At 41.4% G+C, this 26,639-nt stretch overlaps 1 protein-coding gene across 3 annotated transcripts in view; it reads left to right on the forward strand.

Moving 5' to 3' along the window:
- The window catches only part of zzef1 (zinc finger, ZZ-type with EF hand domain 1), a 260,425-nt gene that overhangs the window by 210,044 nt on the left and 23,742 nt on the right, over positions 1–26,639 (forward strand). For all 3 annotated transcript variants that reach the window (XM_043718816.2, XM_043718818.2, XM_043718817.2), the window contains 2 exons: positions 5,472–5,570; positions 6,935–7,100. In XM_043718816.2, coding sequence (XP_043574751.2) covers positions 5,472–5,570; positions 6,935–7,100 — 265 coding nt within the window. The remainder of the gene's footprint in view (positions 1–5,471; positions 5,571–6,934; positions 7,101–26,639) is intronic.

Consider the following 26,639-nt stretch of genomic DNA (forward strand, 5'->3'; position numbering starts at 1 on the left):
GTACTGATAATACGCCTTGAGTGCCTCCTATTAGTGATAACTATTTCAAAGCCTTTGCGTTGGACACAGTCTCTCGACTCTGTGAAAGACCAAGTGTAGGGCATAGAGACTCACTTGAGGGAAAAGCAAATGGAAGATAATGGTTTTTGTGAGAATTCATAAATAGCAACAATATCTGTTAAACTTGTAGCTCAACTTCTAATCCAGATTCTCAGGCTCATGTTCTGGGAACATGTGTTTGAATCCCGCCATGGCAGATGGTGAAACTTGAATCCTGTGGAAATCAGGAATTAAAAGCTAGACTGATAGTGATTTTGTAACCACTTACCAGGTCTAGCCTGCATGTGATTCCAAACCCGGCATGGTGGCTCAGTGGTTAGCATTGTAGTCTCACAGCACCAGAGTCCCAGGTTCGATTCCAGCCTCGGGTGACTGTCTGTGTGGAGTTTGCACATTCTCCCCGTGTCTGCGTGGGTTTCCTCCGGGTGCTCCGGTTTCCTCCCAAAGATGTTCGGGCCAAGTGAATTGGCCGTGCTAAATCACTTATCGTGTTAAGTGCATTAGTCAGGGCTAAATACAGGGTAGGGGAATGGGTCTGGGTGGGTTATTCTTCGTAGGGTCGGTGTGGACATGTTGGGCCAAATGGCCTGTTTCCGTACTGCAGGGAATCTAATCTAAACCCATGGTAATGTGGTTACAGAGTCATACAGCACAGAAACAGACCCTTTGGTTCAACTCATCCATGCTGACCTTGTTTCCCAATCTAAACAAATCCCATTTGTCTGCGATTGGCCCATATCCCTCTAAACCTTTGCTATTCATGTACTTATCCAAATGTCTTTTAAACGTTGTAACTGTGCCTTCATCTACCATTTCCTCCAGCAGTTCATTCAAACTACCTTCTGTGTGAAAGTGTTGTCCTTCAGGTCCCTTTTAAATCTTTCTCCTCTCACCTTGAAACTCCTCCCCTATAGTTTTGAAGTCCCCCACCCTAGGGACCTTTGTTGTTATTCTTGAATTTTTTGAGGATGTAACAATGAAGTTGGATGAGGGAAATCCAGTAGATGTAGTGTACCTGCACTTTCAGAAAGCTTTTGATAAAGTCCCACACAGGAGGTTAGTGAGTAAAATTAGGGCGCATGGTATTGGGGGCAAAGTACTAGATTGGATTGAAAATTGGTTGGCTAATAGGAAACAAAGGGTAGTGATAAACGGCTCCATTCCAGTGGGGTACCGTAGGGATCCGTGCTGGGACCGCAGCTTTTTACAATATATGTTAATGATATAGAAGATGGTATCAGCAATAACATTAACAAATTTGCTGATGATACAAAGCTGGGTGGCAGGGTGAAAAGTGATGAGGATGTTAGGAGATTACAGGGTGACCTGGACAAGTTAGGTGAGTGGGCAGATGCATGGCAGATGCAGTTTAATGTGGATAAATGTATGGTTATCCACTTTGGTAGCAAGAACAGGAAGGCAGACTACTACCTCAATGGAATCAATTTATGTAAAGGGGCAGTACAGAGAGATCTGGGTGTTCTTGTACACCAGTCAATGAAGGCAAGCATGCAGGTACAGCAGGTAGTGAAGAAGGCTAATAGCATGCTGGCCTTCATAACAAGAGGAATTGAGTATAGAAGCAAAGAGGTGCTTCTGCAGCTGTACAGGGCCCTGGTGAGACCACACCTGGAGTACTGTGTGCAGTTCTGGTCTCCAAATTTGAGAAAAGACATTCTGGCTATTGAGGGAGTGCAGCGTAGGTTCACGAGGTCAATTCCTGGAATGGCAGGATTACCTTACACTGAAAGACTGAAGCGACTGGGCTTGTATACCCTTGAGTTTCGAAGATTGAGAGGGGATCTGATTGAGACGTATAAGATTATGAAAGGATTGGTCACTCTGGCAGTAGGAAACATATTTCCACTGATGGGTGAGTGCCAAACCAGAGGACACAGCTTAAAAATACGGGGTAGACCATTTAGGACAGAGCTCAGGAGAAACTTCTTCACCCAGAGAGTGGTGGCTGTGTGGAATGCTCTGCCCCAGAGGGCAATGGAGGCCCACTCTCTGGATTCATTTAAGAAAGAGTTGGATAGAGCTCTCAAAGATAGTGGAATCAAGGGTTATGGAGATAAGGCAGGAACAGGATACTGGTTAGGAATGATCAGCCATGATTATATTGAATGGCGGTGCAGGCTCGAAGGGCTGAATGGCCTACTCCTGCACCTATTGTCTATTATCTATTCAACTTATCTCTGCCCCTGATTTTATCAACCTCTGTAAATCTCCTCAATGTCCTAGGTTCCAGGAGAAAAAAGTTCCAGTTTATCCAGCCTCTCCTTATAACTCAAACCCTCCAATCCTGGTAACATGTTTGTGATTCATTCCTGCATTCTTTCCAATTTATGATATCCTTCCTTTAGCACAGCAACTAGAACTGCACACAGTATTCCAAAAGTGACCTCACCAATGACCTGTACACCTGCAACATGACGTCCAAACTCTGATACTCCGTGCTCTGAGCAATGAAGGCAAGCATGCTAAATGCTATCTTTATCACCCTGTCTACCTGTGACGCAACTTTCAAGGAACTGTGTACCTGAACGTAGGTCTCGCTGTTGACAACACTACCCAGGGCTCAGCCATTAACTCTAAGTCCTGGTTAAGTTCCAGACACTTTACTGGACAATTAAGAATGGACAATAAATGCTGACCTGGCTAATGATGCCTTCATTCCATTGTTACAACACGGACGTTGACAGCTAAATCAAATCAGTCTTTATTCATAACACAGTAAAATTAAAATGCTTACTGACCCTCAAAATTTGTCCCAATGGTTCCTGATCAAATTTTTTGAATAACCAGTACCAAACATCGAGTTGATAGCTTGAACAAAATAATTTAACAAATGATTATTATTAATACCAGATTTTTCCTTTATTCATTCACGGACTGAGGGCATCACTAGCTATGCCTAGCATTTATTGCCCATCCCATATTGCCCAGAGGGCAGGTAAGAGTCAGCCACATTGCTGTGGGTCTGGAGTCACATGCAGACCAGACCAGGTAAGGATGACAGTTTACTTTCCTAAAGGACATTAGCAGAAGTTGAACAAGATAATCTAATTATCGTTTTTGATATAACCCAATATTATTCAATTTTTGTCCCCGTCCTTACAAAGACACACAGACAGACAGATGCAGTTAAGGGATAAATCTAAAGAAAAATGAGGGGTGTAACTTCTAAGCAGATTCCATGATCCGTAATATCACAGGCACATGGGATTGCATCTTGCTTGGTTTATGAAGACACTAGTCAATGCGATCTGTTTCCAGTGGGCTCAAAGGAATATTCAGCCCTAATCTTTCTGTTGACAACTCACGGTTCAATACCAGTGCAAACGTTGGTTTCTCTTTCTGTTTCTTTCCAATATTTACTGTGTTACGCTGGCACCATAAGTCCCTGTTCATATCCAAACATCTACATCTGTTTGCTCATAATGCATCTCTGGAACTGAAAACTCCACTGTGTTCTTTGAACATGATCAACCTGCAGTTAACTTGCAGGCCAGGTATCATAAACAAATTTCATTTTGTTTGGTCTCTTTGCTTTTTTTCAAAAAATGTGTTGCTGTTCACAGCTCAAGTATTACCTTCAGTTCACAGCTCCAAACAAAAATGTAAGTCTCAACACAGTGAATGAAAGGAAAAAAAGAACTGCTGCTGTAAATTGGATTCAGTTTTGGATGTAGGTTTGCTCGCTGAGCTGGAAGGTTCATTTCCAGATGTTTCGTCACCCTACTAGGTAACATCTTCAGTGGGCCTCAGGCGAAGCATTGTACATGATTCCTGCTTTCTGTTTATATGTTTGGGTTTCTTTGGGTTGGTGATGTTACCAAACTTTGAGCCTGAAGCCCACTGAAGATGTTACCCAGTAGGGTGACGAAACGTCTGGAAGCAAACCTTTCAGCTCAGCGAGCAAACCTACATCCAAAACCTCAACCTGAGCTATATATCTTCTCAAAACTTGCTATGGATTCAGTATTATTTGCACCTGAAGTTCCACTTAACAAAAGTGAAATTTAGTGTTCTGTATCTAATGGTACAGTTGCCGCATCTAGGAATACAGTCAGATTTTCTTGTGATCTGGATTCAATTTTGATGTCTTACGTATTCTTCTTTATCTGTGGAGAAGGCAAAAATGTGAAATATGTAGAAACAATATGAATGATGTGTTTTGTTTGGAATAATTGCAGTTCCTGTACTACAAACAGGAAATGCTGCAAGTCTGGCAACATTTTGTGAATAGAGAACCAGTTCATATTGAAGACAGTAACATTTCATCTGATGGGAAAATAATTAGGAGTAGGTTCGCTTCAATTTAGAGGGAGGAGAGGACAAAAGGGAAGTTCTCTAATAGAGTGGAGAACAGGAGGGATTAGGTGATGAGACAGTGATGCAACGTGGGACTGAAGGGTTGGTGTGGTAAAAGGACAAGTAAAGATGTAAATATTGGAGGTGTAAATAATAAAAGCAGAACCAGTAGCATCACGCATTCTCCAAAGATTAAACAAAGTGCAGTCCGAGGTTGTCAGTCTGAGGTTGCAGAATGCAGTGTGGAGCCCAGAACTGCCCTGCCCAACTTGCATTAGGTTTCAAGGGAGCAGAGAATTGACAGGTCACTGGAAAATTTAAAAGTATGACAGCTAGATAACTTTCAGTAAAGCACAATCTGACTTCACTTAATTGATTTTGCAAAGCAGCTTGCTGCTCACTGACCTCTGCTCCACTTTTGAATCCTTTCCCACAATCACCACAGAATCCAGAACAAGGGAGCTATGTCCATCTGGATATGCCTAAAAATAACTTCGAACAGCTCACAAATGATCTATTATAGTATTCTCTGAAAGAAATTTATTTTAGTTTGTTCTCAGGATGTGGTCCTCTCTAGTAACTTCAGCGTTTAATATTCATCCATACAGCTACAGCAGAAATTTTTACAGGTTACATGAATGTGGGACTGAGTAATGGGCATTTTAGGATTTTAAGACCATCTAATGTCTTATTTAGTACAAATTCTCAAATTGTTGGGATTTGAACTTGTGTAAATGATTGGCCTAGTAGTATAATTCCCCACTATTGTGTTGTAGTTAGCATTTTTCTGTCTACTGATTCAAAACTCAGCACAACGTTATCTTGGGAAATGAGCCCCTTTTTCTGAAAATGAATTTTCAGAAAGAAACAACCTCAAAAGAAACCAGAACTGATTACTTCAATATATCTGACTTGAATAGTTGTGTTCAGCCACATTTTACACCAAAACCTGGTGATGCACAGATGTTGATCTGTTTATTACTTATATCCAGATTGTTGGGCCCTGTGCAATGTTTATTTTTCTCATGTTGATTTCTATTTTTTCACAATAGCATTTCTCACGTAATGGACATGATTTTTAAAATTTCTTCTAGGTGATACACTGTATTACAGGTTTATATCAGACTTAGACACCAATGACTGGGGTTATAAATTCACAGTGACAGGAGGTCACCGTGGACGGTTCCTGACTGGTGAGTATATCCATTCATGGGGAAAGTCACCTAATTTCTGTCTGATAATCTTTGCTCTTTTGCTTTCTTCTTTTCTTCTCTCTTTCCTTTCTAGTCTGTCTACTATTTTCTTTCTTTTGCATCTGTTGTCTGTTCTCTCTTATTCTGTGTCATGGCACAAGGCACTTGTCTGATGTTAGCTGGAGTGTTGTGTACAGTTCTGGATATCACACTTTAAGAAGGATGTGAATGCATTGAAGAGAATGCAGCATTGGCCCATTTTTAAGTGCTGTACATTTTGTATTTGGACCTTCAGCTCTGGAATTACCTCCACAAACTTCTCTGCCCCCATCTTCACTTCCTATTTTAGCACGCCATTTAAAACCTACCCTTCATACTGAGCGTTTGGTCATCTACTCTACTATCTCCTTTATATGGATAAATATTAAATATTATCACGATGCTGTCACACTCTCGGCCCCCTCACTCCCGACTCTCGGCCATCCAGATCTTCCCCCAGTCACAGTCCCTACCTCTTCAGTCGCCCCCCAGTCCTCTCCAGTTGCCTCTCCCACCCCAGTCGTACTCGCCCTCCTCTCCAGTCACTCCCATCCAACTCCTATCCTCCTCTCCAGCCCCCCCCCCTTCTCTCCAATGCCGACCATGCTCCAGTCATCTGTCCCCATCCTCTCCAGTCCCCCACACCTGCCGTCCCCCCAACCCTGTCATTCCCCCACTTCTGTCACTCTCCCCTCCCATCCAGTCGCCCCCCCCCCGCTTCCTCTTCAGTTCCACCTCTTCCTCTCCAGTATCCCCCCAACTCTCCAGTTCTCCCCCTCCCCTCCAGTTGTGCCATAGTTGCACCCCCTCTTTCCCCTTTTCCATGCCTGTCCCATTACCTCCCCTCTCACGGTCCCATCTGCTGTCACTCTGCTCACTTTATGACTTGTATTCTCACGTCTGCTGAATGATCTGTACTATCATCTGTTAGAAATAGCTGCACCCATGCACAGAACTGCAAACCTATGTTTTTTGACAAATTAATCCTAGGTGTTTGAAATTGATAATAAGACCAGATTTTGTTTTAATTTACTCGTGCTGCTTGTTTTCAATGCATTTTCTAGATTTATGGTGTACTTACTATAATTGGAGAAGGATCTAAACCTATTAAAAGTGATTTTTGTGTAAAATCATTGGGACTTGTTATGTAAAAGCAACCAATCCCCTCCTCCTCCAATTGCGTAACGGCAGTTTCGTGTTTCAGTTGTGCGAGTTTGCCACTGTTGGTTAAGGAGTTTAGCTACACCTCTGAATGGCAAGGGGCTTGCTGCAGACATTTCCCATTCTTTGGCCTCCTGTCCTGATGTGCTCTTCTTCCTCACCAGGGTTTGAGATACTCAAGCAAATGGTTTCAGAGGAGAGGATTCTCCCACACCTTCCAATGGCGGAAATCTGGGAGTGGCAAGTGGGTGTGGCCTGTCAGCAAATGGGACATCAACGACTAAAGGCAGTTCATCTGCTTTTGAAGATCTTACAGTGCAGCTGTCACAGGTATGGCAGTACCTCTGAAACAGGGAGTGCAGTTCCACTCTGTGTGGTCATGCTGTTTATTAAAATTGCTGATGACACTTTATTTAGGGATGGGGCAGCCAGTAAGTTATCTCGGCTGGGACGAACTCCCTTTGTCAAGGTTTCTGGAATCTCCTGTGCCCAGTGACACATGAGGGAACCTGTCCTTTCCACTATAGTCTGTCCAGAGCAAGATATTTGACTGCAATCAGTGTATTATCTTGCTTCATCACAAGCAGATGGTTGTTTACATTTGCCAATCTGTAATAGCCCCATTTCTATTTGAAAAATGTCATTTTTACATGTGCAGGTCATTAAGCTGACTCCTCGACTTGGTGAATAGTGTGTTGCCTTTAGGCTGGCTTCTGTCGGTTTGAGCTGTCTGATGTGTGCCTCCCCAACAAGGGTAGCACCTCCAGCAGAATATCTCCAGGGCTATGGGAGCACATGGCCTTCTCACCATGTTGAGGTGCAGTCCTCGGACAAGTCATAGCATGGGGTTTGAATGCTTGTTGCTGAATGTTCAGCAAATCTCATCATCTGGCTGGGGTTCAGAGACCTCAGTATTTCTCCAGATGGGAAGTTTCAAAGTGGTTCAATGTTTGCCGACTTACTAACACTTTGTGGTGCGGGAGGTCCAGTACATTAAGTGGGGCTGCCTTATGCTCCTAATGTCTTGAAAATAACCAGTGGAATGGTAAATTAGCTGCAGGCTAAGACAGACTGTAGCACTCCCTGAGTTGAATGTAGTTGTGCTTAATCTGGACCTAACGTAAAATTAGATTATACATGTCATCAGAGCCATCGCACGTGTTAGAAAACCTTGTAGAGCCACAGCGATTTCTAAAGAGTATGGTGCTGTGAAACCAACTTTGTGATTCTTTGAAGAAGTAACAGAAAGAGTGGACAAGGGTAATGCAGCAGTTATCATTTACTTTGACTTTCAAATATCTTTTAATAAGATGGCACAAAGAACCTAATCAATAAAATAATTATTCAAAACCTCGGTCTTTGGAATACAAGGAGGCCATTTGGCCCTTCAAGCCTGTTCCACCATTCAATAGACCATGCAAGTTGTAGAATAGAGAACTGTGTGGTGGCAAGTTGGCCATCCGGGAGTCAGGTGAAATACGTCGGATTTGAGCAGGTCTCAACTGGGGTCCCACAAAGACCTGGGGCTTCTATTTGTCAAAGATATTGACAGTTTAGACTTTGGTGAAATCAAGAGCAAAAATTTCTAAATTTGTGAATGACATAAATCTGGAGGATTAACCAGTTCTGAGTGGGCTGCAACAAGTTATGGGGGGAACCATTGGTAAACACATAGAATGAGCAGGCAATTGACAAATAACTTGGCAAGGTAGTTAAGTATGAGATATTACATTATGGAGGGATGATGTGGGCTCAATGGGCTGAGTGGCCTACTTCCTCGCTGTTATAGGGATTGCATGAGTATATGGAGAAGCTAGGCAAACAGTTGAAGGAGAAGGGAATAAGGAGTGATGCTGATGGAGTTAGATTGCAAAGGATGATAGAAGAAACACCAGTGTGGACTTGTTTTGCCAACTGGCCGTTTTTGTGCTTTGTATTTTATATAATTCTATGTTTCTAAATAAATACTTCTGCAAGTAAGTGCATAACTTTTTAAAATGGGTTTTCACATTGACTGTACCTGACATAAGTGTTTTTAATCTATTGCATCTATTGCATCCTCTGTACCCGATGTGGCCTCCTCTATATTGGGGAGACAGGCCACCTACTTGCGGAGCGTTTCAGAGAACACCTCTGGGACACCCGGACCAACCAACCCAACCACCCTGTAGCTCAACATTTCAATTCCCCCTCCCACTCCACCAAGGATATGCAGGTCTTTGGACTCCTCCATCGTCAGACCACAGCGAAACGACGGTTGGAGGAAGAACGCCTCATCTTCCGGCTAGGAACCCTCCAACCACAAGGGATGAACTTGGATTTCACCAGTTTCCTCATTTCCCCTCCCCCCAGCCTGTCTCAGTCAAATCCATCAAATTCAGCACCGCCTCCCTAACCTACAATCTTCTTCCCGACCTCTCCGCCCCCACCCCAGTCTGACCTATCACCCTCACCTTGACCTTTTTCCACCTATCACATTTCCGACGCCCCTCCCCCAAGTCCCTCCTCCCTATCTTTTATCTTAGCCTGCTGGACCAACTTTCCTCATTCCTGAAGAAGGGCTAATGCCCGAAACGTCGATTCTCCTGTTCCCTGGATGCTGCCTGACCTGCTGCGCTTCTCCAGCAACACATTTCCATAAGTGTTTTTAATATCTCACTTGGAGATAAAAGTTGCCATTGTCCTACTGGACCACCGGGCTGCTCCTTTATTAAAGAGAGACTGTGGTGCTTTAACCTGAGGGTCACTGTATTTCTGAGGGGATTGGGTTGAGAAGGAGAGTCTTTCCTGACCTCGGCCAGTGTGGGAATTATTTTACTCAGACATATAAATGTTAAAAGTGAGTGTATGCATGTCTGCGGATCTAAAGGCAAAAGAAGGGGATTTCTCAACGATGGTGTGAAGTATCCATAGCATTTATTGAATGGTTAATTTGAATTACTGGGTAACTCTGGGTGCCTCAGTGGCTCAGTGGTTAGCACTGCTGCCTCATAGCGCCAGAGACCCGGGTTTGATTTCAGCCTTGGGCAACCGTCTGCATGGAGTTTGCACATTCTCCCCGTGTCTGCGTGGGTTTCCTCCGGGTGCTCCGGTTTCCTCCCACAGTCCAAAGATGTGCAGGTCAGGTGGCTTGGCCGTGCTCAATTGCCCGTAGTGTTAGGTGCATTAGTCAGGGGGAAATGGGTCTGGGTGAGTTACTCTTCAGAGGGTTGGTATGGACCTTTTGGGCTGAAGGGCCTGTTTCCGCACTATAGGGAATCTAATCTAATATTTTGCGGTCAACTGATTTTTGAATCATGAGGAATAAACTCTGCACCTTCAAAATGTAAAGCACTGGAAATCTGACTTCTAACCTGTTATACTTGATGGCTCAAATAATCACTATTATTATTGTTTATAATGTGTCAGATTTTGCAAATAAATTACAGGTGCAAATAATAAAATAAAAAAGTCAATGTAATCTATCCTCCAATTAATTTTAAATGTGCCACTCAAACTTAACCAGTCAAATAATTTCTTCCTCCAATTTTAGATTGGTCTTTTCCTTAATCATGTACAGATAAAAACGGCACACATAATTAACATTACTTTTTTTAAAAAAGCTCCTTCCCAGGGAAAACACACACTGATTGTAACTATTGTCATTTAATTGTTACGGAAACTTGGCTTCCTGTCTGGACCCTGAGTAAGCTGATAGGGAATAGTTTATAGTTTAGAGGCACTTACTAACCTATTCATGATCAATTATAAATGACCTGGATAAGGGAACCAAATGCAACATTTCCAGATTTGCTGATGAGACAAGACTAGGTGAGATTGAGAGTTCTGTGGAGGATGAAAGGTCATTTCAGAGCAATCTAGACATGTTGAGTCTGTGGGCAAGCTCATGATGGAAGTCATACACTTTGCTGTGAAAAACAAAAAGATCTTATTATTTAAATGGTGACATGTTGGGAAGTGTAGATATACAAATGGATCTGGATGTCCTTGTACACCTGTCAATGCAAATAGGCAGGCAAATGGTATGTTGGTCTTCATTGCCAGAGGATTTGAGTTCAGAAGTAGGGGTGTCTCACTGCGATTATACAAGGCCTTAGTGAGACCTCGACTGCACATTTTGGTCTCCCTACCAAAGAAAGACTATGCTTACCATTGATCAAGTACAGAGGGGGTTCACTAGACTGATACCGAGGGCGGCAGGACTGTCATATGTGAAGATATTAGTCCGACTGGGCCTATACTCACTAGTTTAGAAAGAATGAGAGGTGATCTGATTGAAATATATAAACTTCTAACTGGGTTGGTCAGGCTAGATGCTGAGAGCATGCTGGGTTGGGGAGTCTAGAACCAAAGATTACAGTCTCAGGCCTACGGGATAGACCACTTAGGGCTAAGATGAGGAAACAATTCTTCACTTCAAGAATTATGAACCTGTGGAGGCTGGGTCACTGAGTACATTGAAGAAAGAGTTGGATAAAATTTTAGGTATTAAAGGCATCAAGGGGTGTGGAGAGAAAACCGGAAGATGACATTGAAACAGAGGATCAGCCATGATCACTTGGAAATGTGGATCAGGCTCAAAGGGCTGAATGGCCTATTCCTGCTCCTAGTTTCTATGTTTATCCTGTTGGACATAAAACAAGAAATGATTGAAGCTTTTAACAAAGGCAATGCAGGAATCATGGGGGACTTTAGTCTTGGTTTGCTTAGATCAATCATTTGGAAAAGATCATCTGAAGGATGAGTGACAAGGTTCTGTGGCAATTTCCTGGATTATCACATTGTGGAATCAGCTGAGGATGGAGCTATTTTAGAACCTAGTACTGTGTAATGAGGCAGGATTAATTGGTAATCTCCATAAAAACAATCTGATGAGAAATACTGATTAAAATATAATTGAATACCATACTAAGTGTGAAAGTGACCCACTCCAATTGCAAGCAAGAATCTTAAACAACATCAATGCATGGGCAAGAGCAGAGAGCTGGCTGGTATTGACTGGTAAATAGATTAAAAGATAAATTAGCATTGGGAAACATAAAGAAAATTCAAAATATGTAATGAAATGCATTCTGTTGAGGAAAAAGAAAACTCAAAGATTCCTTTGTGACTTACTGAGGATGTTAAGGCGAGTATTAAATTGAAGAGGCTGATAATATGGCAAAGATAAGCTTGAGAATTGGAAGTGTCTAGAAACTAGCAAAGAGGTATCAAATATTTAATAACTGAGTCAAAATAAAATTGAGTAAACTAGCCATGAATACACAAATCGGTTATAAGAGCTTCCAGAAGTACATAAAAAGTACGAGAGTAGGTAAAGTAAACACTGATCTCTTAAAAGCAGAGGCAGGGCAAATTATCATGAGAAATGAGGAAATGACAGAGAAGTTGTACAAATGTTTTGTCTGTCTTCATGGTAGGAGACATGAGTTACATTCCAGAAATAGAGGATAACTGCATGGTTAAGAAGAGTGAGAAAATTAAGGCAACAAATATCAGCAGATGTCACAGGGTTCCAAAAGAAATATTTGCAAAGATGTTGGGTGCACAGCTATAACTTCTCAAACGTTTGTAGATTATCGAAGGTTCCTAGCAAATTGGAAGTTGGCAAATGTAACACTATTCAAGAAAGGAGGAAGAGTGTGACCAACGATGAGCCTGACAGCAGTCATCTGGAAAGTTCTGGAATGTATTCTGAAAGAAGGCTGAACCATGCACTTGGAAAATCATAGTTCAGACAGTCAAAGTCAGTATGGTTTTATGAAAGGGAAATCCTGTGCTGCAAATTTCTTAGTATTTTTGAGGCTGTACTAAATAGAATGGTTAGGGCAAACCTGTAGATGTCATATATATGAGTTTCCAAAAGACAAATGAAGAGATACCAGAAAAAGGGACAATATACAAGATAAAGGCTTAAGTTGGGGTAGCATGTTAGCTTAAATAGTGTATCGTCTATTTGAAAGGGAGCTAAAAGTAGAGATAAATGAGGAATTTTTGCAAGTTGGGAAGCTGTAGTTAATGGAGTGCTGTAGGGATCAGTGTTGATTCCTCAGGTATTTACAACCTACATTAATGACTTGCATAAAGAGACAAAGAGAAATCTATTTAAATGAAACAAAGAATTGTGAGTGCTGGAGGTCTGAAATAAAAAGAGTGCTGGAGAGATTCAGCAGGTATGGCAGCATCTGTGGAGACTAAATGTTTTGAGTCCAGTGACCTTTCGTTAGAACTGAAAGCAGCTGGGAAATGGTATTTATGCTGACAACAGGAGGGGGCGGTCTGTGGGGAAAGGGGTGAGATGGATAGATGGAGACGGTGCCTAGAAAGAAAGGGGGAAAAAATTGATGATGATGATTAGACTGGGAAGAAATTAGTCCTGATAAAGGGAATTGTGAACAGTTGAAAATGTTGGCTGCTGGGAACAGCCTGAAAAGATCAAGAGTCAAGTCTGGTAATGAAAGAAGGTATTCACTTCTGAAATTATTAAACTTCAGGTTGAGTCCTGAAGGCTGTAAGGGCCAACTGTAGGAGATCAGGTGGTGTTACTCCAGCAGGACTGAGACAAAAATGTTGGCATGGCAACACAGTGATGTGCTGAGGTGGTAGGAAATTGGGACCTGGGGTCATTTGTATGGACAGAGGGGATGTATAAATGTATCTTGCTGACAATACAAAGCTGAGCAATACAAGGATACCAAGAAGCTGCACAATGATATGCATCTGTTTACTTAGAGGCATAGAGATGAACAACAAGGCAGCAGATGGAGGATAATGGGGGAAGTGAATGGCTATTCACTTTGGTCTTAAGAACAGAAAAGCAGATTTTTTTAAAAAACTTATGAAGCTTGCAAATGTTTACATTGAGAGACTTGGATGTAATGCGTACAAGGAGTGCAAAGTTTATATGCAAGCTAAACAAGCAATTAGGAAAGCATGTTGGCTTTTATTGCAAAGGAGTTGCAGTGTAGGAATAAAGAGGTCTTGATGGAATTGTAGCTTTGTTCAGAGTGCAGCTAAAATACCTTTGCAAGTTTCATCTCCATATTTAATAAAACATTTACTTGCATTGGTGATGGTGTAGCGAAGATTCACTGCATCAGTCCCTGACATAAGTGTGTTGACCTGTGATCGACTGAGTAAGTTGTGTCTGGGCTACTTTCAGTTTCGAAGAATGAGAGATGATGACGTTGAGACCTGCATAGTTCTGAAGGGGCTTCACTAAAAGATTGTTGCAGAATCCAGACAAAGTCTCAGAAGAGGTTGATCATTTATGGTTGTGATGTATCACTCAATGGGTTGTGAGTCATAGATTGATGCAGCATGGAAACAGACCCTTCAGTCCAACTCAACTTTGAAACACTGCCCCAGTGGGATGTGAATGCTCCACTGTTGAATATTTTTGATCTTGAGAATCTGGGAATATGGAATGGGCAGGAAAGTGGAGTTGAAGCCAAAGACCGGCGATGATCATATCTGCTGTGGTGGAGCAGACTCGATGGGCCAAATGGTCTACTCAGATTGCAGAAATTAGAATCGCAAATTCTATCTGAGTGGTGGGGTTTTCCATTTGTTATGGACACATTCCCTGAATAAGCAAGATGCTTCATGCCAAGATTTATTTGATGTATTGAAGAACATGATGTGGCAATCAGACAGATAAAGGAAATGGGGTGCTGTGTAAGTATGTGGGCATTGCCCGACTGGCATAGCTTTAACATTGGTACTTTGTTATTGAGTCAAAGGGTATTGCTGGCTGGCCTGCATTTATTGCCTATCCCTAATTGCCCTTGGGAAGCTGGGGGCGAGGATAACGAGAGATGCTGCTCTTGTCGTCAACATGCACGTTCTGAGTGGCTGAGTTCTCATGTTATTCCTAACAATGATTCAAGAAATCAATTGAAAGTTCCAAACCAGTTTTTTTCTGGTAACCCAGGACATTCCTGCAGTTTACCACTAGTCTGCACTATTGGATAAGGGTCCTTTGTGTAACATCAGCTTGCTTTCATGGTTCACTGCCAGAATCTTTTATTTCATAGTTCAGCCATACTTTCATAAAATTTTTATTTGTTAAGTTGATTAAATGCTGTTGGACTTCTCCTGTGAATGTGACTTCCAGATGTAGAGGAGAATCTAAAATAGGAGATAAACATAAAAAGGACAAAGAGACTTAACATGTCCCTCTTTGTTTCAAAAGTATAAACATTTTTATTCCAATATTTATATCTGAATAAACATCTTATATTATCCTTGTAAAATAGTTTGTTTCGCACCCTGCCAAGGTGAAATGAAGACAGCTGCACACAATTGCACAGCTGTGAGCAGGGGCTGCTGCAGCTGGTTGCTGCTGTGAATGTACGCCAGCGTTTCCTGCCTGAACATTTCCACTCCCATCCCTTCAAAACAGGTGTTTCCACGCTCACAAGAAGTTGTGTTGACCTTTTGCATCTCCACGTTGGCACTTGACCCCTCAGCTGAGGATAGAGTATGACAACAGAAGCAAGGAAGTTATCTTTTCACTGTTCCTGTAATCATTTTGTTTTACAATGTGCCTTGTGGTAATTAGTGTGTGTACATTTGCAATGCAAATGTATTTTTCTCAGATGTTTATGTCAATGTATGTGTTATCAAAGTAGGACAGATATATCTATTGTTCAATGAGTCCCGTTTGCAAATAAATGGTATGAAAAGCTTTATTTAGAAAAATGGGATTCCTTACTCTCCGAACGTTTTTACAATGAACATCATAAATAATTTCTGCCCCTCCCTATTTCTATAATTAGCCCATCAAGAGTTTATATCCTAAAGCTAAATATAAATCTTTAAACTTTGTTTTTTAACAATATATCAACTCTCAAATATGGAGATCGGCTAGTTCAGTTGGCTGGATGGTTGCTCTGTGATGCAGAATGATGCCAACGGCATTTCCCACACTGGCTGAGGTTACCATGAAGGACTCTGCTTCTTAACCACTGCCCACAGTGGTTAAGTCAGTCATCTCTGTCTAATGAGAGAGCAGTCCTATGGTCCTCTGGGACTGTGATGGCTTATTTTACTTTTACTTACACTGGGCTTACAACATCTAATGTGGCCAGGAGTGGCTGGAGAGGGTGTAGCTGCAGAAGTTTCCCTAAATGCCAACAATGAGAATATGAATCTCCAGTTCTATGGACGTCCACGTAGATCTCACATTTGACTCTCCAGTCAAGAGAGAGTGCAAGGAAGATCAAATCATCAACAGCTCGGACATACTAAAAACGATGACTCTGTCACGAGGAGTGCTCATGAGCCAGTTAGCTGCAGTGGGGAGAGGTTTGAAAAACGCTGGAGCAGTAGTAGGCTGTTCAGCCTGTCAAACCTGCCTGTCATTCAGTACTCTTAGGGCTAAGTGGACACTTCTCAGTGACTTTTATCCACTATATTTCCATAACCCTGTGTGCTGCAGGTAATCAGAAATCTGCGAATCTGTACCTTAAACATTCTCAAAGATTGAGCTTTCAAGCCCCTCGGTGGCAGAGAATTCTGAAGATTCACAATCCTCTGAGTAAAATAATTTCTCCTCACCTCAGACCTAACTGGCATCCCTCTTATTTTTAAATTGTGACCCCAGTTTTCAACTCCCCAATCAAGGGAAACATCTTCCTGAATCTACCCTCTCGATCCCTTTTTAAGTATTTTGCAAGTTTCATTGAGATCATCTCTCAAAGCTCTGGCGAATACAAGGCCCAGTTCGTCCAATCTTTCTCGAACAATTCTGTCAGCCTGGGAGTAAGTCTGGTTCAACCTTGGTTGAACTCCCCTTGTGGCAATAGTATATTTCCTGAGATAAGGAGACCAAAACTCTGCACAGTACTGCAGACACAGTCTAACCAATTCCTATACAATTGAGGTAAGTCCTCTAACATTCCATGATTGCTCCTCATAGCCGCTGCAGCCACGCTAGTTCCCAGTGATTTATTGACTAGGGTACTTGTTGGTCCCTTTATTTATCAACAATTTCCAAATTTCTATTTGATAAATACTCCATACATCTGTTCTTCTACTAAAATGGATAACCTTATTTTTTCCCAGATTATATTCCACCTCCCATGTTCTTGACCATTCACTAGGCCTGTCCGCATTCTCCTGATGCTCTTTACATCTTCCTTATAATATTAGCATTGTATCATCCATACATTTGAACAATTACATTGTGTTTCCTGCCTCCAAATCATTGATATATATTGTAAAGTGCTGTGGCCCAAGTACCCGTCTCAGCCTGCAAACACCAAGGATGAAACAAAAACAGAAATTGCAGGAGAAACTCAGCAGGTCTGGCTGCATCTGTGGAGAGGAAGCAGAATTAATGTTTCGGGTCCAGTGACCCTTCTTCAGAACAGAAAAATGAACAGAAAAACAGAAAGCACCATTATTCCATGGCAATATATGACCTCCTATCCTATATGCCTTTTTTTTTCTAACCAGTTTCCTGTATGGGACTTTATCAAAAGCCTTCTAAAAATCTAAGTCTACTAGCTCCTCTTTATCAATTGTGTTAGGAATATCTTTTGAAAACTCCAAATTCATCAAGCACAATTTCTTATCTACAAATTCAAGCTGACTCCATCCAATCAGATCATTATAATCCATGTGTCTATTTATGCCATCTTTTAAAATAGACTCAAGTGTTTTTCACACTACCAATGTAAGGATAACGGGTCTTAGTTCCTTTTCTCTCTCATTTCCCCTCTTAAATAATGGGGTGGCATTTGCTACCTTCTAATCTGCAGGAATCGTTCTGGAGTACATAGAGTTTTGAACAATAATCACCAATGCATTGGCTGTTTCTATAGCCACCTCCTTCGGCACCCTGGGATGAAGATGTTAGAGATTTTTCAGCTTTTAGCTCCCAATATAATTTTCTCCTTAATGCTAATTTTCTTCAACTAGTTCTAGTATTTTCCTCAGTGAAAACAGACATAAAGTAATCATTTTTCTGTTCCCCATTATAAATTCTCCTCACTGCCTTTAATTTTATCCAAATGCTTCCTATTATTACGAACAAATTAGCCTCTTTATCACTGGATTCAAAACACAGTAATCTTAAAACATTCAATGACCCTTAAAATTGCTCAATAGTTTCTAACCAGACTTTACAAATAACAGATCTTGGACAGTGCATTTATAACTTAAACAAAGATTAACAATTTATTATTAAGAATGTAACTTTAGCAGCAGATGAACAAGGACATCTAATTAATATCTATGATCAAAGTCACAATCTTTTTTGATCATAAACCCCTACACTCACTGACAGACAGACACAGTTAAGGAATATATATAAAAATGAAAATAAAAGCATTGTGATATGTCAGTTTGATAACCATTTCAACAATGAATTCCAGGCCTCATGAAATCCTTTCACAATGGGTTGTATTGCAGCCACACAGGACTGTATTCTCGCGCTGGAGAATGACTAGAGAGGGTAAAATAAAAAAAAAGCTTAGAAGTCTGGCAGCTTCTAAGGCAAAACCGCCTCCTCCCCAAAAGCCCACTCAGAGCCATTTCGCTGCTAGTTTTCTTTCTTTTCAACGTGCCCTGTGATTGGCTGGTCAGCACTGGTCCTCCCTTAGTTGACCCATTTAGCATCCAATCAGCTGCCTGTCCTTGAGCATTAGAGACAAAAAAAACTGTGGATGCTGGAATCCAAGGCAGGAGGCTGGAAGAACACAGCAAGCCAGGCAGCGTCAGGAGCTGATGTTTCGGGTATAACCTACCTTCAGGACTTGGAGTGGGTTTGGGTGGAGCTGCAGATTAAGGAGATGGCAGGGGCAGGGTGGTGAAGTGGGGATAGGTGAAGACAGGTCGAGGGTATGGCCTGGTTGGTCAATGGGAGGAATGAATCTGGTTGGTGGCTGGGAGGAGTGGAAGGGACGGGGTGGGGTGAGTCCTCCAGGTTGTCGGCTGTCCAGGCAGAATATGAGGTATTTGTCATTGGTGTGAGGTGTGGTTCGTTGTGGCAAGGGAGGAGGCCAAGAATGGTCACACCGGAAAGGGAGGGGAATTAAAATGGACGGTGACTGGGGGTCCTTGAGCATTAACAACATGTTGCTGTTGAATTGTCTGCAGTGTCCTTAGAGCAGTAATTAACCTGCATTGTTTTTCCATGCCAGCTCCCAGGAGTAAGCATCAGTCTTTCGTTCTCTTTTCTTTTACAACAAGCTATTGGTCAAAGTTCAATTCTCAATTGCAACTTTCAACTCCAAACAAAAAATTATAAAAATAAAAGAAAATTAATGATGATCTTAATACCATAGAAAAGTTTACACAGTTTGTTTGTTTTTGTCAGTTTGCGTTCATCTTCTGTCTTCCCTGTCTTTATCAGTTAGATTTCATGTCTCTTGTCCTGAGACAGTTGCCCATAAAAGATTAGCTTGGGAATTCTGTAATTGTCAAAGTGGGGAGGCATATCTCTTCATCCAAGGTGAATCTTCTAAAAGGTGGTCTCTGTGCTGCTAAGGCCAGCACAGTGCAGAACCTTGTTTGGGATTGTGAGGTCTGGTGCCTCGGAACGTGCCTGGTGCTGGCTGGACCTCGGGCTCAATCTCGGAGACCAGTGCTTTTGGCAGTACTTGAGAATGGATTTACCAGAGTCTGGATGTAATCCTAGTGCTGATGTAATATTAATATTTCTGGCAGGAACCAATGAATTCCAATATGCCTGTAACCTTCCCCAGATTAATAAAGATCTGTTTTGATTACCTTATGATTTCAGAGACAGTAAAATCGTCTGATTTCAAAGCAATCATTGAGCGTTAGAACAGCTTGCTTTTATAAAAAGACTTCAGTCTTGTAGATCATCAGGCAGAGTTTTGGTTTGTTACTACAGAACAGTTGGCAAGTAAACCTAAGACGTTGTGTCACTGTTACATATCATCAAACCGTATTCTCTTTTGCATTTTTCAAATTTGCTCCTTAAGTCGTAAGATTTTATGAGTAACGTTGATGAGTGGCATGCCAGCTGCTTACCTCTGTTACAGTTCAGAATATCTTCCAATCTTTTTGAGCTGGAATTCATTGGCAGTGGGATCTATCCAGAGCAGCTGTTGAGGGCTTTTTCGGCTGCAACAGGTTTCTCTTTTTGTTTTGTACAAAGGATATCTTTGCCGATTTACTGTGTGCTGAACTGTTTACGTGCTGTGATCATAAAGAACCAGGCAGATAGGTTTTCCTAAGTTTAACAAAGACAGTTTTTATTTTGCTAAAGCTGACCTCAATAAAATGTTAACATACATTTTGATTTTCACATATGCACATGGAAAATCCACATCCATAAGATGCAGATTACTGGGGGGGGAGGGGCGCTAAGTCGCCAAGCCTGAGTCTGTAAAATAATAAAAGCAGTTCATAGTTTGATGTCCCGTCTTACTGTAGACTGAACTCCATTGTCTTGCTTGCAGTGATGAGGTGACTTAAAACTGCAGCAGATCATTCTTTAAGAAAATTTACTGTCACCATCAATTTAACAGGCAGATCTGAGCTTCGCTAGTTAGCTAGAGAGGGGGACAGTAGACCCATTTGGATTCTTTGCTGTAGTGTTACAGTGCAGTAGGGTACCTTTCAGTCCATTGTGCCTGTACAGGTTCATTAAAAGAGCATCGTTACCTAATGCTTATGTCCTGCTTTTGTTGCCATACCCCGACATGCTTTATCCACAGAATCATCTAGCATGCCTCTTCGGTTAATTCTGCCCAAAACGATGCTTAAACCACACTTGGCCTTGTCATGTGACCTCTCTCCAGCTTCAAACACAATTGTATATTCCAATTATAATTAAATTAGCTCCTTTCGAGAGGTTTTAAAAATCAAGTTCTTTTTGTTCAAGCAGTTAAGCTTTGGTTTGTTTTCAGCTGTAGGTGGCTTCCACAGACACAGCGAGCTCTCTCTGTCTCGAGGGACAAGTGTGCCATTGTCTTTGGCGAGTTTTGTAGACTTTCTGTCTCCCGTTCCTTGGTTTGGAAAGTGGGATATGTAAAATAATGTAAACTGCTGTCTTGATGTAAGTTAAAATCACTTCAGCTTGTTTTTAAAAAAAAAATTTGATTTGTCTAAAAATGCAATTCTTGTTTTGATATTCTTGCCATAGGGTTGAATGGCCTGTTTCTGGGAGAAAGTGAGGACTGCAGGTCAGAGTCGAGAGTGTGGTGCTGGAAAAGCACAGCAGGTCAGGCGGCATCCAAGGAGCAGGAGAATCAACGTTTCGGGCACAAACTCTTCATCAGGAAGGGCTTATGCCCGAAACGCTGATTCTCCTGCTCCTCAGATGCTGCCTGCCCTGTTTGTCTACTTTTTATCCCAATTAATATCACTCCAAGGACATAATGTTAGAACTTAAAGTATTGTTACTAAAGTAATAGATTTGATCGCAAGTTAGAGGAGTTACAAAGTCTTAACACAGCAGAATAAACAATGTTTCTTTTATAGACAAAAAAGGAAAGCGCTTACTTCCTGGTGCTTTTGTTTTTGGATGACGAGGCAAGGTTGTTGAAGTAATTGAGATAACTAGAGGAACATGCCTAGAGAAACTTCCAAGAATAAGACTAATATTATTTTCTTAATGAGACACATTTACACACTAAATGCTGAATTACAGTGTAACTTGCATAGATAAATTTACACGCACGAAAGTCAGATTTAAAAAATGGGAACATATGCAATTATACTCTAACAAACATTGACAAATTCAGCACATAATGGGGAAATAGTGGATGGAATGTTTAAAAAAAAATAGGTTGAATCAAATCATATTGCAGACTAGTACAGCAATCCTATTTTTCAGATACTGACTTACATGTGGATTTTACCATTAGTTTTCTTATTGAAGACCCAAACCACACAAGGAATAAGAATACATCAGCATGGGGTTGAATTTAGTTGAACCTCTTGAATTTCCTTTACTCTGGGAATGATATTCTTGTAACCAGTTCTGAAATGGAGTGGATTGGTTGAGGGATTTGCTGAATTAACATTTTGTATTGAATTTTTAAGCTTGTATAGAGTTTTGAGCTTTGTGACATAAATGGTGGTGCTATTTACCCAATACTGATCAACCTTAGTGCACACTTCTATCATCTGTTACTCTGGGCAATACTTGCAAGTATGAGCCTGGAGTGCTGCACCGACACAACCATTTTGATCAAAGAATAGATGAATAAGATGAATAGCCATAGAAAGGAATTCTGGAAAAAGTGAATGATTTTAGTTTAGCCTACTGTCCACTTGACCTACCCATTTCATGTCGTTTTGAATGACCATATCCATGAATTCTTTGTCAGGGTGCAATTGCCTTTGGCAGGGCTTATGCCTGAAACGTCGATACTGCTGCTCCTCGGATGCTGCCTGACCTGCTGTGCTTTTCTAGCGCCAAAGTTTTCGACTCTAATTGCCTTTGTCCAGGGATATGATCTCATGTTTACCACAGTCTACTTACATGGTATTGCATAAAGCAGAATTTAATCTCATACCATTTTCCTCATACTGTTTGTTGAGAGTATTGAGACTTTCTTGAACCCCTTTGACTGCAAACTAGGGCCTAGGCTCTGCAGTTGATATATTGTCTGCTTGTATTTAAGTCCATGAGCAGCGTAAATGAGAATTGGAAAAAGAATGGGCCTGACCCAAGTATATTGAGGCTTACTTGCTTTCCTAATCTCTCCTGGCTTTCCTATCCTTACCACTTCAACCCAAGCAGAATCCTTAAAGGGATTGGTGCGTTTGGAAGCTGAGACTGTAGACCACTTGTGATCAGATGTCAAATTAACTTTCTACAATATGAGTGTTCTTGCAGAAGATATTTTTTAAAGATAGTGTGTACCATGGAGGAATTTCAGTTTTTGGTTTGTTGCTTGTTCCCAGAACAGAACTTTGGTTCGTATCTGACTGTGCATTTGTACAAAAAGCTACTTCAGTCAACACCAAGTGTGGAATATAAAGGCACTCAGAGAATTCCCACTGGATGGAAGTAGTAAATCTGACATTAAGCAAGATGTTCTACAGGCTCTATTTTTATTGTAGCTTTCCTATTGCACATGTTGTCTGATCCACTCAGCCAGAGAATATTTGAAATGGATGCAGTAATGTGTAGAGCTGGAAGAGGTTGGGTAGTCGAGGCAGTGTGAAGCCTTATAGGAAATGAGGACAATGGTCAAGAATTTGTCTCCAAGGCATTGAGGAGCAAAGACTGAACGTGTGATCAGCAAGGAGCAGAATTTACCTGCAAGTGCAATGTGGTGTTGTATAGAATTCAGCAGTAAGAGGTTTGAATTAATGTATTTAATGGCGTTGGAGGAATGGGAGAAGTTGAGAGCATTGGCATAACTGTGTGGAGGTGAGGATAATGCACACGAAGGTTTTAGTGGAAGTCAGCTGACTGAAGTAGGGGCCAAGTGGAATTGAGCAGTCTTCATATGAAAGCTTCATATGGAAGCTGGAAATGTAAAATTAAAAACAAAACGCTTGACAAACTCAGCAGGTCTCCTCCCTCTCTGTGTCATTGAAAAACAACACCATTTTCCAACCCCTTACACTTCTGAAGAAGTGATATCAGACTTGGAATGTTAACTCTGTTCGTCTCTCCAAAGATGCTGCCAGACCTGCTGAGTATCTCCAGAATTCTTTCTCTTTATGAAGATTGTTCAGTCCATATTTGATATGGATTCACTCAACTCGGATGAAACAAGGTGGCAAAAATTCTGTTCTGTTTATATTGATGAATGGGTGATTAGAATGAGGGCAAAATTGATGGTTTTGTCTTCCTACTGTTTAGCTAGTGGAAAGTTAAAGCTCATGCAAGACTTGGCTGTTTGACAAGCTGTGTGTGATTTGAGAGATGCTAGAAAAGTACAGATGCATACCATCTGAATGCATGTGCAAATTGCTTTGTGTTTGTGAATATTACTGAGCTGTGGCACAGAGCTGAGCAAAGGGTGACCAGGCCAAGAGAAGGAATCTTTACTTTATTCCCCATTCAGTTGGAATGGAAGCAACTGTTGACACACTGTCATAGCTGTGCAAAACCTTGGAACAGCATGGTTTGTATTGCCATGTCAAAAGCTGCAAAATTGTTCATGTAGCAATGTCTCCAAACCTCCTTTTGTTTGTGAGGTTTAGGAGCCAGTTAGTGTTTATGCAATTGCCATTGAGTGGTCAGGCTCATCCAGTGTTCAAAACTACTGGGAAAGGAACCGTCTGGAGAAGCAAAGAAGTCATGGAAGATCTGCAGACGGTGTACTGATCAGAGTTTTCTCAGCCTGGAAACGGCTGGAACGGGTGCAGAGGAGGTTTACCAGGATGTTGCCTGGTATGGTAGAAAGATCGTATGAGGAAAGGCTGAGGCACTTGGGGTTGTTTTCATTGGAGAAAAGAAGGTTTAGGGGTGACTTGATAGAGGTGTACAAGATGATTAGGGGTTTAGATAGGGTTGACAGTGAGAATCTTTTTCCACGTATGGAGTCAGCTATTACAAGGGGGCATAGCTTTAAATTAAGGGGAGGTAGGTATAGGACAGATGTTAGGGGTAGGTTCTTTACTCAGCGAGTCGTGAGTTCATGGAATGCCCTGCCAGTAGCAGTGGTGGACTCTCCCTCTTTATGGGCATTTAAGCGGGCATTGGATAGGCATATGGAGGATAGTGGGCTAGTGTAGCTTAGGTGGGCTTGGATCGGCGCAACATTGAGGACCGAAGGGCCTGTACTGCGCTGTATTCTTCTATGTTCTATGAAAGGGACATTTTGTAAGATGACCTCACAGAGATGTATTAGGTACTAAATGTCAAGGATAAAGGTTAAGTAAGCTTCACTATTGAGTACAGGAGTTGGGAGGTCATGTTGCGGCTGTATAGGACATTGGTTAGGCCTCTGTTGGAATATTGCGTGCAATTCTGGTCTCCTATCGGAAAGGTGTTGTGAAACTTGAAAGGGTTCAGAAAAGATTTACAAGGATGTTGCCAGGGTTGGAGAATATGAGCTGTAGGGAGAGGTTGAATAGGCTAGGGCTGTTATCTCTGGTGCAACGGAGGCTGAGGAGTGACTTTATAGAGGTTTATAAAATCATGAGGGACAAGGATAGAATAAATAGACAGAGTCTTTTCCCTGGCATGTGGGAGTCCAGAACTAGAGGGCATAGGTTTAGGGTGAGAGGGGAAGATGTAAAAGGGACCTAAAGGACAACTTTTTCACAGAGGGTGGTACGGGTATGGAATGAGCTGCCAGAGGAAGTGGTGGAGGCTGGTACAATTGCAACATTTAAGAAGCATTTGGATGGGTATATGAATAGGAAGGGTTTGGAGGGATATGGGCCGGGTGCTGGCAGATGGGACTAGATTGGATTGGGATATCTGGTCGGCATGGACGGGTTGGACCGAAGGGTCTGTTTCCGTGCTATATATCTCTGACACTATGCTACAGTTAAAACAAATGACTGATGTTGAGCAGTGGGGCACAGGCTCAAACTGGTAAAATATAACTTTAGACTTGATTTCAGGAGGTAGTTTCTTGTACAGAATGGCCATTGTGATGAATAGACTAATGGAGGTGAACACCCCAGAATAATTTAATGGAGAGAGCATTCGTTGACTTAAGGTGGGCCAAAGGACTCCTTATCTGTGAAGGTGTCTCTAATCAGGCTTCCATTCTAAAGCTGACAGTGGTCAGAATGACTAATGAGAGGTGTAAATCATTGTGGAGCTACAAACTGTTCTGAGATGGTATACAGAAAGAAAGACCTTTAACAATGTCAGGATATCTCAAAGTGCTTAACAGCTAAAGAAATATTTTTGAAGTTTGAGCATTTTTAATTTTGGAGAATGCAACAAGCTGGCATAGTTACATAAAATAAACAAACTGATGAAGAATTGCAAAGAAATTAAATTCTATGGCCTTCTTGAGTTAATATGATAATGGTTCCAGGGTTCAGTCCGTTTCAGTTCATTAAATCTGACTTACTGGTTTGGTCAACCCAGTAAAATCTCTGAAGAAGAGCCACACTTGACTCAAAACATTAACTCTCTTGTACTTGATTTAAAGAACAATTGATGGGTTAATTTGTATTTTCCTGACACTCGTGTTTACTTAAGCAAATTAAAAGCATAGTTCTAACAGATGTCGTAGAATGCAAAACGTCAGTCAGATGGTCCGAGTTTGAGATAGAAATCATCAGTCTGTTGTTTCTCTATAGTTCATCCATTGTATTTACAATTATTCCAAGCCTTCGGCTCATCCACAATCTCTCTTCAATCAGTTCCTGCTTTGTTGGAAACAGAAAAAGTCATTCTGTAGGGATAGTCTTGCCAAATACACTGCTAGCTAGAATCTGTTTCCCTAGATCTTGAAGGTGTGCCAGTAACTTGTATGGTTAGATGGCTGTTTTAGAGCCTTCCCCTACAGGGATGATATTTATAATGATTGACACTTCCATAACCAGTTCTCCCTCGTTCAGATTTTGTAGTTCTATTGTTTTTACAAATCTCACTGAAAGGCAAAGTTCTGTCTGCACAATAGTGTGCATTTTCTTAGAAAATTCATTCACACAATGTGGACATCACTGAAGAGGTTAGCATTTATTGCCTATCCCTAGATGCCCAGAGAATAGTTGTGAGCCAAATACATGGTGAGTTACTTGGAGGAGAACTTGCAGGTGGTGGTATTCCCTTGTATCTGTTGCTTTTGTCCTTCTAGATGCGAGAGACTGTGGGTTTTGAATGTGCTATTGTTATGGATAAGACCAAACCCCCTTCAAAGTATATTTAGAAGATACTCTAGATCCTAACCTTTTCGTATTTTAAAAATAAGTTTAAGGCATTGTGTTCTGGATGCAATTTGATTGATGAAAAGAGCA

The sequence above is a fragment of the Chiloscyllium plagiosum genome, unplaced genomic scaffold (genome assembly GCF_037043375.1).
Source record: "Chiloscyllium plagiosum isolate Xiang-an unplaced genomic scaffold, Cpla_swu_hap1 HiC_scaffold_31, whole genome shotgun sequence".
Taxonomy (NCBI): Eukaryota; Metazoa; Chordata; class Chondrichthyes; order Orectolobiformes; family Hemiscylliidae; genus Chiloscyllium; species Chiloscyllium plagiosum.